Source organism: Hemibagrus wyckioides, linkage group LG06 (genome assembly GCF_019097595.1).
Source record: "Hemibagrus wyckioides isolate EC202008001 linkage group LG06, SWU_Hwy_1.0, whole genome shotgun sequence".
NCBI lineage: Eukaryota > Metazoa > Chordata > Actinopteri > Siluriformes > Bagridae > Hemibagrus > Hemibagrus wyckioides.
In genome coordinates this window covers 15946339-15962567 of record NC_080715.1, presented here as the reverse complement: position 1 = coordinate 15962567, position 16229 = coordinate 15946339, and the positions used below count along the sequence as shown (strand labels likewise).

Here is a 16229-nt window from a genome sequence, read left to right as displayed (position 1 = left end):
TCAAAACAGGGCCTAGCTGAGATTGTTATGCAACTTCCCCATTTATTCTACACACACAGCTGATGCAGCTGTTATCGTGAAGGTTAGAATGCGCTGTGTGTTAAGGACACAAAGTCACATGACACGCACTTACAAACCTACAAAGTGCCGGTACGTGTGCAAAAATCTCTTCAACTGACCAAAGACCAAAAATTCAGACACTCTAAAAAGGACTTGCACTGAAGACAAGTTCATTGCAGTGCACACACGTTTATCATATGTTGTTTCAACACTAACCCAACCTTGACAACCTTGGTGTCAGTCTCAAGAGGGAAGTGTGTAAAACCCAGAGCACTGTATCTCACATACGGCTGTTAGTTAGTGAATGTCACACAGCGCTCTGTAGCTCTAACATGGTTTTGAAACCTGTGTTCTAATACTGAAATTGAATTTCCCTGTAGCAGTCGCTACGGTGATTTCTTTAACCCACACTGAATCAGCCTCAGAGAGAGAGTGTGTGTGTGTGTATGCGTACTCTTGCTCGAGTGTGTGAGTGTGTGTCGCATGTGTGTGCATCAGCTCGTATGCAAGTGTATTGGCTTTGGAAAAACTGTCTGCTTAGGGAAAATGTGGTTGTTGTTTTTTTTTTATTTAACCCTCGTAACCTCTTCTGATATGAAATATTTGGGAAGTTACAGAGGAGGGAGTATGGGCTTGATGTAATATAAGCAATCTTTTATGATGAATAGCTTTCTATATTATGCAGTCTGTTGACTGTTGGCTGTGCTGTTTTATAGGCAGATGTATTGAATCTCGTAGAACCTCATATCAGACGATATGTTGCTCTGTATCATTACAGCCCTAATTGCCAGCCTTTTATTACACTGTTGTTATAAGCTGAAAGAGAGCGAGGCTGCAAAAAAAGGTGGCACACAGAGCAAAAAAAATCAAACCAGCACAACAATGTGAATTGTGTGTATTGTTTAGCCAATAAACAATAGAGCGTTTATATATTAGATGGAAGTACATTTTTTAAAATTCAGAGAGGTGTGATGTAATCGTGAAAATGTGAGATCTATAAAAACTCTTTACAGTAATAAGAGGAGACTGGTTAAAACATAATGGTACTGAGATGTATGGCAATGTATACTTTTATAGGAACTGCGTGTGCGTGTGTGTGTGTGTGTGTGTGTGTGTGTGTGTGTGGGTATGTACACTTAGCTTTACTTTGACCTGAAAGCTAAATTTAGACAGAATCATTTTCTCCCACAGTATCTATCAATGTTTCCTACACTGTTGTCTGTGTGTGTGTGTGTGTGTGTGTGTGTGTGTGTGTGTGTAGGTATGTACACTTAGCTTTACTTTGACCTGAAAGCTAAATTTAGACAGAATCATTTTCTCCCACAGTATACCTTTTTGCCTGTACATGGAAGTTAAAGGAAAAGTCCAGATTTTCAATTGAAATGTTTCTGAGATTGCATTTCTGCATTTTGATGGTGACATTTTTTATTGATTTATTTTTTAAAATGTCCACAAAAGGGTATTGCTTATGTAACACTATGACATCATGGAGGGACATTGACAGTGCAGTAACAATGGTGTTTAAGAGGAGATTTTAGTCGGTTTTGCCCGTTTAGGGGACATGGTTAGCAACTAATTTGTCATCTTGCAGCAATTTTTCATTTTTTTATTATTATACTTTTATAGGAACTGTGTGTGTGTGTGTGTGTGTGTGTGTGTAGGTATGTACATGTAGCTTTACTTTGACCTGAAAGCTAAATTTAAACAGAATCATTTTCTCCCACAGTATCTATCAATGTTTCCTACAATGTTGTCTGTGTGTGTGTGTGTGTGTGTGAGAGAGAGAGAGGGAGAGAGAGAGAGAGAGAGAGTGTGTATGTGTGTGTGGGGATGCTCTTGAAGGAGGCTAGTAGTATTGATTCCATGCTTTTGCGCTTGGTTACAGTGGAACAGCACATACTGTACCACTCGGAAATCCTTCAATTCTTGGTTACCAGACAGCCTGGTTTTTATTAAACCCTTCATCAGTCATTTATCTTAGAGGAGGTAAAACACCTAATGCTTGCAGCGTATCATATCTCTTACTCAGTCTTGTCATCCGTGTGCTGAGCAGAGCATTTGTGCCACTAAATCCATCAAATCTAAGAGAATTGATTAATTAATTGCCCCAGGATTAAACCCCAATTTCTGTAAATACACAATTAGGATAATTTTGCAGCCATGTAAGAACCTGCTGATTCAGGCTGACACACATTTTGACAACAGGATACATCTGTGCTGGGTTTACCCAGAGGAAATCTGCTCACTAAGCATGCTTGAGCAGACGAATGCTAAGGCCAGCTCATCACACACACACACAGACACACACACACATATATTATTTAAGGCATCCCACAATGTCTCACAGCACTGAGCCAACACCCAGTCATAGGAGAACACACCGGAGCACCAGTGGCATCTTCTTCACAGAAAGAAAATTAAACGCTGGCTATGTCGGTTTATTGGGTCCTCTCTAGAACAAGTGCTTCTTTCAAAACATCAAATCAAATGCATTTGTAAGAATGAAAGGTCTGTCTGGTTTGATTGATCGCATATTAATTAGTGTGTGAAGGGGATGTGACAGGCAGGACTGCCCCTGTCTGGACATCCCTAATGAGCTCTGAGCCAGTTGTTATTCTCACTACTGATAGCTCCCCAACATCCACACACCCACATGGAAAGTCATCAGGGAACATTGTGAGAATAATAAAGGAATAAAATATACAAGCAAAACTAAGTTCAAACCTTAAAAATGAAGTTCAAACCTCACAGATCTGTCAAGAATGCTCTTATATGCTTTACCTTACCTGAGAAAAATCAACCACATCTCAAGCTGTGCTAATAACAATGTCAGTTTCAAACAAAGCCAATGCAAAAGACAGGGGCATAGAGTTGTTTGGGGTTTGTTAGCAAGTTTATTTTATTGTTTGTTATCAGTGATAAATATGTAATCCATCACCAGTGGGAAAACTAAAGAGCTTTTAGCACAAGTCAACATATAAGCAGCTAAACATACATATATATATATTCTCGTGTGAATCGCTAATATTTCTGGTGGGAATTGCTGATACTTCTGGGCTGTTCTACAGTTCATGGTTTGTGAAGATATCTGCTAATTGCCTGGATATTTTTAGACTAAATTCCTTTTTGCCTGTACATGGAAGTTAAAGGAAAAGTCCAGATTTGCAGTTGGAATGTTTCTGAGATTGCATTTCTGCCTTTTGATGCAGAAATTTTTTATTGATTTATTTTTTTAAAATGTCCACAAAAGGGTATTGCTTATGTAACACTATGACATCATGGAGGGACATTGACAGTGCAGTAACAATGGTGTTTAAGAGGAGAAAAATCTCAAACGTCTATGATAAGGGTCAGCTTTTTTTGTAGTTCTTTAAAACAAGAGAAAAAAACAATGTTTTAGTCGATTTAGGGGACATGGTTAGCAACTAATTTGTCATCTTGCAGCAATTTGTCAAACCCGAACGCTGATCTATTTGAATAGGGCGTACAGGTGAGGTGAATGACTTTACTTCATTCCCACTAGCCCTGCTCTCAGTGGGTAGTTTAATGGCATTATGGATAATGTCATAGGCCACTACACCATGTCACCCATGATAATGAGAGAAACCAAAATCCAAATCAGAGTGAGGTGCTAACAAAATGCTTTTTCTGGGACAGGTCCAGCTCTTCCACTGCATTCTTTAAAACTGCTGCTCATGCAATCAACACAGGAAGCAATAAAGGCTGTGGTACAGTCAAGAATTAAACTTGCACTTTCCTGAAATGGCCACTTTGGAATCTTTACACATAAACATGGGCATGAATAATGTTCAGGATTAAAACTTATTAAAAAATCTGTGATCTGAACTGAAAAGGGGAAGTCCACATAAATAAATAGAAAGAATCTAAAGGGCTTCTTAGTCATTACTGGAAAGTGCTTTTATTTGACCAAATATTAACGATATGGGTATTTTAAAACCCAGTGTATAGTGCAGAAAAATGCAGTTAATACCTCAAATAATTCACATGAGCTTTAGAATGCTATAAAGAGCTTGTATTGAGATGTAATAGTAGCAGAAGCCCCCAAAATGAACAGTATCATTTATCATTGAAGATCAGTAGCTTCTTTATTCTTGCTGAGCCCATCTTCACAGTAACATTAGAAAGAGAAGAGAAGCACAGAGGTTTAGAGAACCATTTAATGACAGTTGAAATAATCTCATGGTGGTTTCATATAAAACTTGACAGAATGTCGGGAGAGAAAATCCCCTAAGATGAAAAACCTTGAAATGGTTTTGGATGGAGTTTTTTTAATGAGCGTGTAGGAAATGTAAGCAGTGTGGAATCTCCTGCGGGAGTAATTAATTCTGGACAGGATTTTGCTTCTTGCTGAATGTCTAATCAATACAGATACAGCGGCACTACGCAGTACTGTCTCTCTCATGCACACACTCTCTTATTATTGCTGCACGATGTTACACACTTCCGCCTGTCAGTAATTTTACAATGAATTCGCATTTAGAGACCAAACTGTTAATTTGCAGCTTCCATTACACCGATAGTAGCCACTGGAAACTACTAGCAGTGTGTTTGTAAGCATATGCAATCTGTAACAGATGATTTCAAAGCACTGTTGCCATGTGTAGCATTTCCATAGAGGCTACTTGAGCTCCAGTGATTTGATTATGGTGCCTTCATCTTTTGCATTGCAATAATAAGAACAAGGGATTTCCTGGGAAATCACTATGGTTACTGCATTCTACATTGGTGAGAAGTAGCTCGTGTATGTGTGTGTGGGTTGGGTGGTCAGTTGATTGGGTGGGTGGGTGGGTAGGGTATGAGAATCTCCCTCATTACAGGCCTTAGATGAAGGAGTGATACAGAGGAAATGTAGAAATGCAGGTGTGTCATAACTCATGCAAAGAATCGACTGGTGATGTATCCCCTGTTGTTTCTGCAGGAAGGAAAATTGTACAGTAGTGCATATTCATTAGAAACAATAGTGCACTACAGAGCATAAATAACCCACCCAAGTGTAATTAGGAGGATTTTCTGTAATTGTGGTTGTCGTTGGCTTTCTGTTGCTCCAATTCACCTAATGAAACACTTGGAGTCCTCCACACACTCAGATAAATATAACATGTCTGTGTGTTTGGGTAGGCTTAAGATTAAAAAAATATCAGTATTACAAGTTAGAAGAAAAAACTGTGGGTGAAGAAGGAAGTAGCTTTACCTCAAGTAACTGAGTACAATGGGAGAAAATTGCCTATAAGTACTCTTTCAGTATAGATTTAATATTAAGTTATTATATGAACTTTTAAAGTGGTGCGGCGATACAGCGGATAGAATACTTTCTCAGAGCTCCAGGGTCCCCGGTTTAATCATAGGCTCAGGTTACGGTCTGTGTAGAGATGCTCATGGGTTTTCTCTTCTTCAGTTTTCAGTTCTTTTCTAAGTTCTTCAGTTCTTTTCTAAGTTCTTCAGTTTTCCTTCTTCTCATTTAGAGTGTATTCCTGCCTTTTAGACCAACATATGGTATATTGCGAATAAGAGTATATTTTTATTTTTTTATTTAAGTGTCATGTTTATGAAGCAGCTCAGTTCCTCTTCATTGAGAAAATCATCTGTGTGAAAGTTGAAGTGAAGTTGTTTCGAGGGCACAGAGCACACAGGTGCTTTGCAAAGTGACTCATTGGAGGAATCGTAGCTTTTGCATAAAGGTATTTGATTGAGCTTTGCGTCTCAGAGAAAGCAGGAGTGAAGTCACAAACACTGGAAGGCTTGAAGAGAGTTTATTTAATGTTACAATTGGATTGATTTACCCACCCATTATTTACACCTGATGTTTTTGGATATCTTGCATCCGATGGTGGTTTTATGTATTTGTTATTTCAGTAGTCATAGGCAAATGTGTATTCTATTTGACTAACCACTTAGTTGCATTTGACTAACGACACTGTGCATACATCCAACAAAATTCGATCTCTATTTTGAACCCTAACATTTATGTGTTTCTTGCTTTTTTATGTTTCAGGAGAGAGGCTGTGAGTCACCTTTGAGACAGGTTTCTCTGGTCATGTTGTTTGCCAGTGGTGAGAGCAGAACGTGAGGAAAGACAGAGAGAGAGCGAGAGAGCACGAGGGCTTCCTTTGTCATCATGTCACACCACCATTTGCGAGGTCACCAGGGTCGTGCTGCAAGTATGGAGGAGAGGAGTGCCACGCCTGTGCATAAGAGCTCCACCCCTACACACAAGAGTGCCTCCTCTTCCTCCTCCTCACAGAGAGACAGCAGACAGGTGAGGCGGAGCTGGATCACGGAAACATAGAACCTGATATCTGACAACCAGCTGTTAAACAATGCCTTTAATGCATTATAATTAGATCATAATATCAGGCTGTGACCACAGATCCTTATTTTGATCAGTGAAGCTGCATTTAGATTTTGTAAAAAAAAATAAATAAATAAAAATACCCACTAATCTCAGGAGACTGGGGTAGAGAAATGCTGAAACACAAACCCTTACAAATGAGAGTCTCACATCAAGTAACAGAGTCATTTATATCTTAACTTTATCTACGATTAAAGCAGTGTGACTTGTTTGGTGTCTGGAATTTACTCTTGTAGGTTTTTTGCACATTCGCTGCAAAGCTAATGTAGTTCATAACTATGCTGAGTCGGTAAGTCATTTTAATGTACTCGATTATGTGGCTTCTACACAAAACGCTATTAACTATAAAAATGGATAAGTGCTAAACACAGCCAGAATCACTTTGTTTCACTCTTTCCAAGCATCAGACTCAATGCTAATGTTTACTTTAACACAACACCCACAGTACAGCTGCTGCCTAAAGTTTGGAGATGAAATTGTACATTAGAGTAACTGATAATGTAGTCTGAATCTGGGTATGAAAAGGTATGACTGAATCTAAAACTATTACACTGGTGACTTTTAACGCAAAAAATATAAATATTTTAAACATATAAAATATCCCTGCAAATAATTTGCGAAAAGATCTTTATATTAAATTTCTGATCAATGCAAATAATTGATATCAGGGTGATTAAGAGATAATTCTGATGTTCATATAATTTTCCCTTGTATTTAGATTACATCAGCCTCATAGCTTTAGTGTAAAAACTGACCAAAGATTGTAAAGAAGCATGTCAAAGGTGATAAGCTACATTTGGCATAAATGCTCTAGAAAAAAATCTGAAAAATGATCATTTGTATTTGAATCATGGGAAATGGTAGTTGTGTCCTTTTTTTCTACTGTCAGGATGTCAATAGTATCGTCCTATGTATTCAGAAGGACTGGAAATTACTCTGTCGGTTTTGGTTAGCTTTATTATGACCCGACCAATGAAAAAGAGCTTTAGGTTGCTTTGTTTAAGCGTTTGCCTAATGTATAGCATCTTCCCATATATTATGTATGCAGTAAGTTGTGTATAATGAAGAGCTGTGTTAAGATATTTATCAGAACCTTCAGCATTTAGATAGAACATAGCTAGAAAATAGCTTCACATACTGTAATGAGGAACGAAGCTAGCATACGCTTTCCACCAATCGCCTCGAGTAGACATATAGATATTTATAGATACAGATATCTAAACTCATGCACATACTCTCCTTTACTCTCCTGTTCACATGCTGGCATGGCATTTTGCATATGTGTGGCATCCTGGGAAAACCCTTTTCATGGTGTTTTCCTGAACTTGAATTTGTTTATTATTTGCATATATTTCAATCACAACTAAAAATTTAGTATTTAAAACACCACAAGTGAAAAACACACCAATGAAACACACCAACACACAGATCCACTGAAAGCTGCTGTTGTTATGTATGTGTGGATAGATGGATGGATGGATGGATGGATGGATGGATGAATGGATGGATAGATGGGTAGATGGACGTGTGGATGGATGGATGGATGGATGTATAATGGCTATAATATTCTGCACATGCCTGTTAAAATGGCAGTTTTTTTCTGATGTAAAAAATGAAATCAAGATTAATCGTATCAGAAATTCTACCATCTTCAATGTGAAATTACAAAGTATTAAATTCTTTAGGGGAAAAAGGGGGAAAAACCTTTACAAATACCCAGTTGCATAAGTGTGCACATCCCTAAACTAATACTTTGTTGAATTACTTTTTGATTTTATTACACCACTCAGTTATTTGGGTAAGAGTCTAGCAGAAACGTATAGATATTTCACCTCTTTTTCTTGCAAAATCTTTCTGGATTAAATTGTAAGGGCATCTCATCTCCTGTGCACAGCCCACTTCAAGTCACCTCACAGATTTTTAGTTGGATTCAGGTCTGGGCTCTGGCTAGCTCATTCAAAAACTTTGATCTTTTTTAGGTTAAGTCATTCCTTTGTTGAATTGGATGTCGTCTTTGACTCATTGTTCTGCTGAAAGGTGAAATTCCTTTTCATCTTTAGCTTACTAGTAGACACTTGAAAGTTTTGCACTGAAGTTGACTAGTATTTGTAGCTATCCCTGATTCTATCTACCTTGAAAAAAGGCCCAGTTCTAGCTACAGAAAAGCCACCGTGCTGCTTCTTTTGGTGATATGCACCACCCATTTCTTTTGGAATTATGGAAGTATTAGAATTGGTCTCATCAGAGCGTGACTCATTTTTGTGAGAAAGGGCTTCCATCTAATAAATTGAATTGAAATTGAATTGAAATCTAGCCACCTTAAAATGACAGCTGGTACTTAAACCACATACAAATGTATTAGGTTTACGTCCATTTCACAATGGGATGTTTCCAACAACTTCATAAAAGCATCACTGCATAACAGATGACTCTTAAAACAACTTTTAGGCAGAGCTGACCTGACCTGGCCTTAAGAGGTTTCACAATATGTTGTTAGGCAGATAAATCTCCAGATCATACAGCTTTTCTCAGGCCACTTCAGGTTTTTGGGGTGTGTTTTGTTTATTGTATGTTAAGATTAGCATTCAGTATGTTGGTGAAGTCGTGAAGGCATCTGAAATGTTTCACATGGACACTGAATCCTTTAAGGCTCCTGTGGTCACTTGCTCTGTCTGTGTACTCTGTGTCTTTCATGCCAAGATCAGTCCACTTAAAGGCAACTAGAGATGGTTGTGGAATGTCTGACCTCACTGCTTTCTGATGTGAACATGTGAAAAATGCATGAGAGAAACAGAGAGGCTAAGTGTTAGTATGGTATGTGCCTCTGTCCCGCTCATGCCCTTTCTTTTGTCTGTGGAACCCTCAGCCTCATTTGTATGGTGAAGGAATGCTTTGGTGGGCCTGAGAGTGCCGCTGATAGAGAATTTAACTCTTTACAGCCCAGAGAGAAAAAAGGGCATTTTCCAATGTAAGACCTTGACTTTGGCGCTATGATCTGAAGAAGTAACTTGATCATGCAGATAAATACTTATACTATTCTAGGATGAAAAAATTCTCTCCCAATAGAAGTGATTTCTTTTAGGATGACACAGCCTCAATCCACAAGGTTCAACTGAATGGTATGATGTGTTTGAAAATAATGTAAATGATATGCTGTGGCCTTGCAGTCACCAGATATCGGTTTAACAGAACACCTAAGAGAGACTCTGAATCAATATATTAGACAATGTTCTCATTAAAACCTCAATCAGCACATTGCTAAGGTGCTTTATGTTGGCTTTTTCTTTGTCACCCAACTAATTAGTCTAAATTAATAAGTCTAAATTCTAAGTGTGTGGTGTGTGTCTAATGTGTAATGAGAATTCCTCATTATTTCAGAGCACTAGCATTGTAGTCAGTGAGTTCCCAGACTCCCTGGTAGAAGGGAAGCCCTCATTATTTCATTCTGTCTTTGAAATGGCATCACACAGCTGCTGCCTCACAGTCAGAGAGGAAATCCTTCACACAAGCTTTAACTTACAGGAAAGAGAATGCTCAGGGAGCTTGTTCATTAAAAAAAAGGAAAATGGTGGCAGTTTAAATTTCCGGAATTGCACCTCCCTTCAGAGTAGTGAATCACATTTACAGCGGTCAAATTTATATCGTCTTCCTGTATGTTCATCCTGATCTTCTGCAGTCATGTGTTGTCCAGTAAGATGTGTTTAAAATTAGTAGGGTCACTTATTTCCTGATGGCTGTCATGTTGATGGCTTTTCGTAATGCTCAGGGATTCTGAAGTATATATGTGGCCTGATCTCTGACATATGAGGCACAATGTTCAGCTGTCTAAGAGTCAGTTATGAGTCAGTGTTCTACTGCCTAAGAGTCAGTTTTGAGTCACAGTGTTTAGCTGCCTAAGAGTCAGTTATGTGTCACAGTGTTTAGCTGCTTAAGAGTCAGTTATGAGTCACAGTGTTCATCTGCCTAAGAGTCAGTTATGAGTCACAGTGTTTAGCTGCCTAAGAGTCAGTTATGAGTCACAGTATTTATCTGCCTAAGAGTCAGTTATGAGTCAGTGTTTAGCTGCCTAAGAGTCAGTTATGAGTCACAGTATTTATCTGCCTAAGAGTCAGTTATGAGTCACAGTGTTTAGCTGCCTAAGAGTCAGATATGAGTCACAGTGTTTAGCTGCCTAAGAGTCAGATATGAGTCACAGTGTTCGACTGCCTACAGTCAGATATGAGTCACAGTGTTTAGCTGCCTAAGAGTCAGATATGAGTCACAGTGTTTAGCTGCCTAAGAGTCAGTTATGAGTCACAGTATTTATCTGCCTAAGAGTCAGTTATGAGTCACAGTGTTTAGCTGCCTAAGAGTTAGATATGAGTCACAGTGTTTAGCTGCCTAAGAGTCAGATATGAGTCACAGTGTTCGACTGCCTACAGTCAGATATGAGTCACAGTGTTTAGCTGCCTAAGAGTCAGATATGAGTCACAGTGTTTAGCTGCCTAAGAGTCAGTTATGAGTCACAGTGTTCAACTGCCTAAGAGTCAGCACCAGGATAGTCAGATAGGCTCCAGGTTTCCCACAACCCAGCACAGAAAATGGCTGCATGGATAAATTATATGTAAGGCAAAAGCTACAGTAATCCCCCTCTATATCACGGTCCATATAACGTGGTCCCGGTATATCGCAGAATTCTCGAGCATCCCAGTTCTTCACGGGGGATTACTGTCTAATGAATGTCATATTTATTGATTGTATTTCATTCTGTAGTTTTATAATATTGTGTAACTGCTGCAGAATATAAAAATGAAAATGTTATTGAGTTAATTACCTTTATTTGATCACAAGCTATCACATTTATAAAAAGAAAAAACTGTCAGTGTAGATATTTCTGCACAGTATGCTTTACAAAACTAGGGAATGGAATGGAAATGAATGCTCCACACAAGAGCAGTGCTTGGTACAATATTGTAATTTCTACATTTCTTTGAATACTTGAAACAGTTCACTGAAACTCTTAATATAAATCCACAACCCTACTGGTGGCTCACTGATCACTGAGGAAGCTGTGCACATCTACACAACCTGCTCTATAGGACTCGTTTTCCAAAAACATCATAGAATCAAAACAGTTACATGTTTACGCTCTGTATTACCTTACTATGATCTTTGGGTTACAATAACAGAGTCCATCCCTGCAGATTGCAGATGAAAAAGATGGCAGGGGAGATGTGCAAATTAGAAGGTTAAATGTTAGTGTCTTTCATCGTACATGATGCGGCCAAGACAATTACAGAGCATAACATTAGAACCACAGCAGGCAAATATTCTGTACTGACAGGGTGTGTGTGTGTATGAGAGACAGAGAGTGACCGAGCAAGTGCTAAGCCTCCAGACTGACCCCACTCAGTATGGTGAGATGCTGTAAGGCGATTCCTAGCATCCGTAGTGTGATGAATTTTTTATTCCGCAACCTGCCATGCTCTGGTTGCATAAATGACAGTAGAAGTCACTCATAACATAGTGTTTCACAGTTAAATGTTGCCTCTCATAATTTACATAACTGCCACAAATAAATGGCTGTTTAGGCAGACCAACACAGCCAATCATAATTTACTGTTAGACAGTCACATGCTGCTACTGATTGTTAGGTTGTTGAAGGCTGTTAATAGGGCATATTCTGCCTCATCTACCTATTCAGAAGTTGAATACTGCCATTCATATCTGACTCCCTGTGACTCATATCTGACTCTTAGGCAGCGGAACACTTTGACTCATATCTGACTCTTAGGCAGCTAAACACTGTGACTCATATCTGACTCTTATGCAGCTAAACACTGTGACTCATATCTGACTCTTATGCAGCTAAACACTGTGACTCATATCTGACTCTTAGGCAGCTAAACACTGTGACTCATATCTGACTCTTATGCAGCTAAACACTGTGACTCATATCTGACTCTTATGCAGCTAAACACTGTGACTCATATCTGACTCTTATGCAGCTAAACACTGTGACTCATATCTGACTCTTTTGCAGCTAAACACTGTGACTCATATCTAACTCTTAGGCAGCTGAACATTGTGACTCATAACTGACTCTTAGGCAGTCAAGCACTCTGGTTCATATCTGACTCTTAGGCAGCTAAACACTGTGACATTTCTGATTCTTAGGCAGTCAACCACTCTGACTCATATCTGACTCTTAGACAGCTAACTGCTATTAAGGAGTCAACCTCTACCATAAAGCTTCTTATAAGACAATCAAATGCTGCCATTGACTGCAATCAAATGCCAATATAATATATTTATTTGTATATTCTATTTAAAAAGTATAAATGAATGTACTCATAGGGGCTTGTGAATGGTTGCAGAATCGTGATGCATTTAGTGGTTGAATTTTCTTTCCATTTATCAAGTAAAATAAACACACACAGCCACATGCATAATATGGAGCTGTACTGGTATGAGTTCAGGGTAAATTTAGGTCATATTCCAGTAGGTGTTGTAGGTGTATACATTCTGGACATGTATTTATAGACTCTATTTTCTCTTGAGGAGTCCCGTAGGAGCATTTGTCCTTCTTTTGTACCTGCACCTGCAATAGTGTGTGTGTCTGTGTGTGTGTGTGTGTGTGTGTGTGTGTGTGCGAGAGTGTGTGTTCTTCTGAGCGTGCCAGTAATGAATCCCAAATGATCTGTATGTTCCTTGTTGCCTGTTGCAGAATTGGTGTGGTAAACATGAGGGCTAGAATGTTCTCGACTATGTGAGGTCACACGTTAATCCCAGATCTCAATCAAAAGCATTGCCTCATTTCAAGTCAGCAAAGAATACCCAAAGAATATTCTCCTTAATATTACAGCACTGTAAATACTCATTCAAGAAATACTGTCCTTTCAAAATCTCTCACAGAAGGTCCTAATGACAAACTATCAAAATCGAGCTGATTGTCTTAGAAGAAGGAACCCACAGTAGTGCTTTAGACTCGGAATAATGTAATGAGAAATTCTATATTTCAGCAGGAATGATATTACTTGTGTGCTGGTTAACCCGGTTTGAAAACTCTCCATTTGCATCTTCCCCTTCATCTTTCTCTGTCAATATGCTGTTAATTAGCTCTGCAGCTGACTGTTTTGAGACACTTACTCCTGGCCGGAAGGATGCTGATCTCAGAAATGTGATCTGATAGGTTTTGGCTACTGATACTAATGATAATAGCTTGTAATTTAGATGTAGTGTGTGTTACTTAATAGCAGGTCAGATCTCATTACAGTAAGCAAGATATAAAGCTTTGCATTCTGCCCTCTTGTTTCAGTTTCAATTAGCGCAGATGTACAGATGCCAGTGTTTCTTTCCTGTTTCTGTAGCATAGTGTTATTTATTTATTTATTTATTTTTTATTATGTTTGTGTGTGTATTTATGGGTGTGTGATTTTATCTTATTTTTTTACATATTTTTTGTACTTGTCTGGCATTCACTGTGGACAGCAAAGAAAGAATTTCATTGTACAGGGAAACTTGACATGACAATATGACATCAAAATAAACGCTTTGAATCATGGATCTTGTTTTTTCTCATCAGGCTTTTGGACTAGTATTGAGAGTATTAGGAAGAACCTTTCAGTGTCAGTGCTTTGTAAATGTCAGAGGTAAAGCTTTAACATTAGGTTTTCAAACACTGGTGAGCGAATAACTGCTTAGAGCTGCAATAGTGTAAGTATTGTTAGTGATGACAAATAGGAAAAGCTGACTATGACCAGTGGAATAAACACTTCAGGGCATGCTGAATCAACTTCAGGATAATAGAAGCACATCACCAACATATCGCCCCACAGTTGGTTATAATTCCATAACAGCCCACCACAGTATGTTTTATTTCTTGCTTAAATTGAATATATTGACTATATAATGCTGAGTTGAAAGTGTTTAGCACTTCTCCAAATCAAGAAGAGGCCATATCACAAGGTGCAAGCCACTAGATTAGAACTCACAAAGAAATACTACATGGAAGAGCCTTGAAGATTCTGTAACCAAGATTAACCTCGACCAAAGTAGTGGAAAGGCCAAAGTGTGGAGAAAGAACGAAAAAAAAAAACATCTCAAGATCCAAAACATAAGCACTGTGGGGGAAGTGTCATGGCTTGGGCTTGCATGACTGCCCCTGGAACAGGCTCACTATTCTTTATTGATGATGAAACTCATCATGGTAGCAGAAGTCTACAGTAACATTCTGTCTGCCAATTTAGAGAGAAATGCTTCCAATATAATTGGGAAGAGCTTCATCATGCATCAGGACAATGACCCAAACACACTGCCAACACAGCAAATGACCTCATCAGGGGGAAAAAGTAGAAGTCAAGTAATTCACCAGACGTTAAATCAACTGAACATTTTTGTCCATTTTACCTCCTGAATCACCGGTCAAGACAAACAACAGCTGAAAGAAGCTGCAGTACAAGCCTGGAAAAGCAACACAAAAAAAATGCAACAGTTTGGTGATGTTAGTGGGTCACTGGCTTGATGCTTTTATTGCAAGCAAGGAATATGCAACCAAATATTCAGTGTTATTTGCTTAAATTTACTTAAAGATAATCTGTTCGAAAATTGTTATTTACCTAAAAATTCTGTGGTCTGCAAAAGGCATTCTAACTTGTTTAACCCACATCTTTTTATCTAGATATAAATCAGGAAATAAAAGCTGAAATTCTGATCTGTCATGTCCTATTCATCTTTTGATCACAAACCAAAATGTTTGCAGCTTGTTTTCCTTTGCTGTTTTTAACAGTATTTCAGCCTCTGTAATGCCTGGCATTGCAGAATGCCAAATTAATTGACAGCGTTTTGTCTTGTCTTTTCCTATCAGCAGCCTGCAAGTTTTCTTAGTGTGTAAGAGTTGGTTGTTTGGCTTCATATGGGGTTATATTTATGTTAAATAATTAACAAAATTTAATTATTCCCAATTCCCTATTCTGTCTTGTGTAGAGAGTGCAAAGCACCAAGAGCTAATGGTGTAGAAAATGCAGTGCTGACAGACCTGAAGCTGCTGAAATAGAATAAATGACCAGTGCTTAATTTATTCACACTTATAATTTCTCTCTGTCTCACGGTATTGGCACTTAGGATTTTTTTCTGATTCATTGCATTCATGGACTATAACTTTCATATGCATTGCATATTTAATTTATTAATGTGTATTCTTTACCTTGTTTAGGAGGCAGATAGCTGGGAGATCATCGAGGGGTTGAAGATTGGCCAGACGAATGTCCAGAGACCCGATAAACATGAGGGTTTTATGCTGAAGAAGAGGAAATGGCCATTAAAGGGCTGGCACAAGGTCAGAGAGGCCTTCCCTTGCACTGTATTGCTATCCGCTCACTCATTCACTCGCAAATGTATATGTGTATAATCAACCAATAAACAAACATTTGAGCTATATAAAAAATTCTGTTTAATGTATAGGCTTAAAGTCCAGTAAGCGGTGGTTTTTGTTTAAGTTGTCAGTCACTTGTTAGCAGTTTTAACATGTTCTCATTACGGCTCAAGACAGAACCAGATAAAAATATGCTACGTTCAAGAAAAGCTTCATCCCAGTTCACAGAGGGCTCCTTGCTTACTCAGCACAATATAAGGTTACACAGACTCCTGCAAAATCCTTATCAACCCTCAGGAATCTTTGTGGGCTGCATTCAGAGTTTACTTATAAATTTCCTATCTATCTATCTATCTATCTATCTATCTATCTATCTATCTATCTATCTATCTATCTATCTATCTATCTATCTATCTATCTATCTATCTATCTATCTATCTGTCTGTC

General features: G+C 38.4%; 1 protein-coding gene across 6 annotated transcripts in view; it reads left to right on the top strand.

The window, feature by feature from the left end:
- The window catches only part of osbpl6 (oxysterol binding protein-like 6), a 60982-nt gene that overhangs the window by 8386 nt on the left and 36367 nt on the right, over positions 1-16229 (top strand). For all 6 annotated transcript variants that reach the window (XM_058390824.1, XM_058390825.1, XM_058390823.1 and 3 more), the window contains exons 2-3: positions 6074-6337; positions 15624-15746. In XM_058390824.1, the coding sequence (XP_058246807.1) occupies positions 6197-6337; positions 15624-15746 (264 nt within the window). In that variant the 5' untranslated portion in view covers positions 6074-6196. The remainder of the gene's footprint in view (positions 1-6073; positions 6338-15623; positions 15747-16229) is intronic.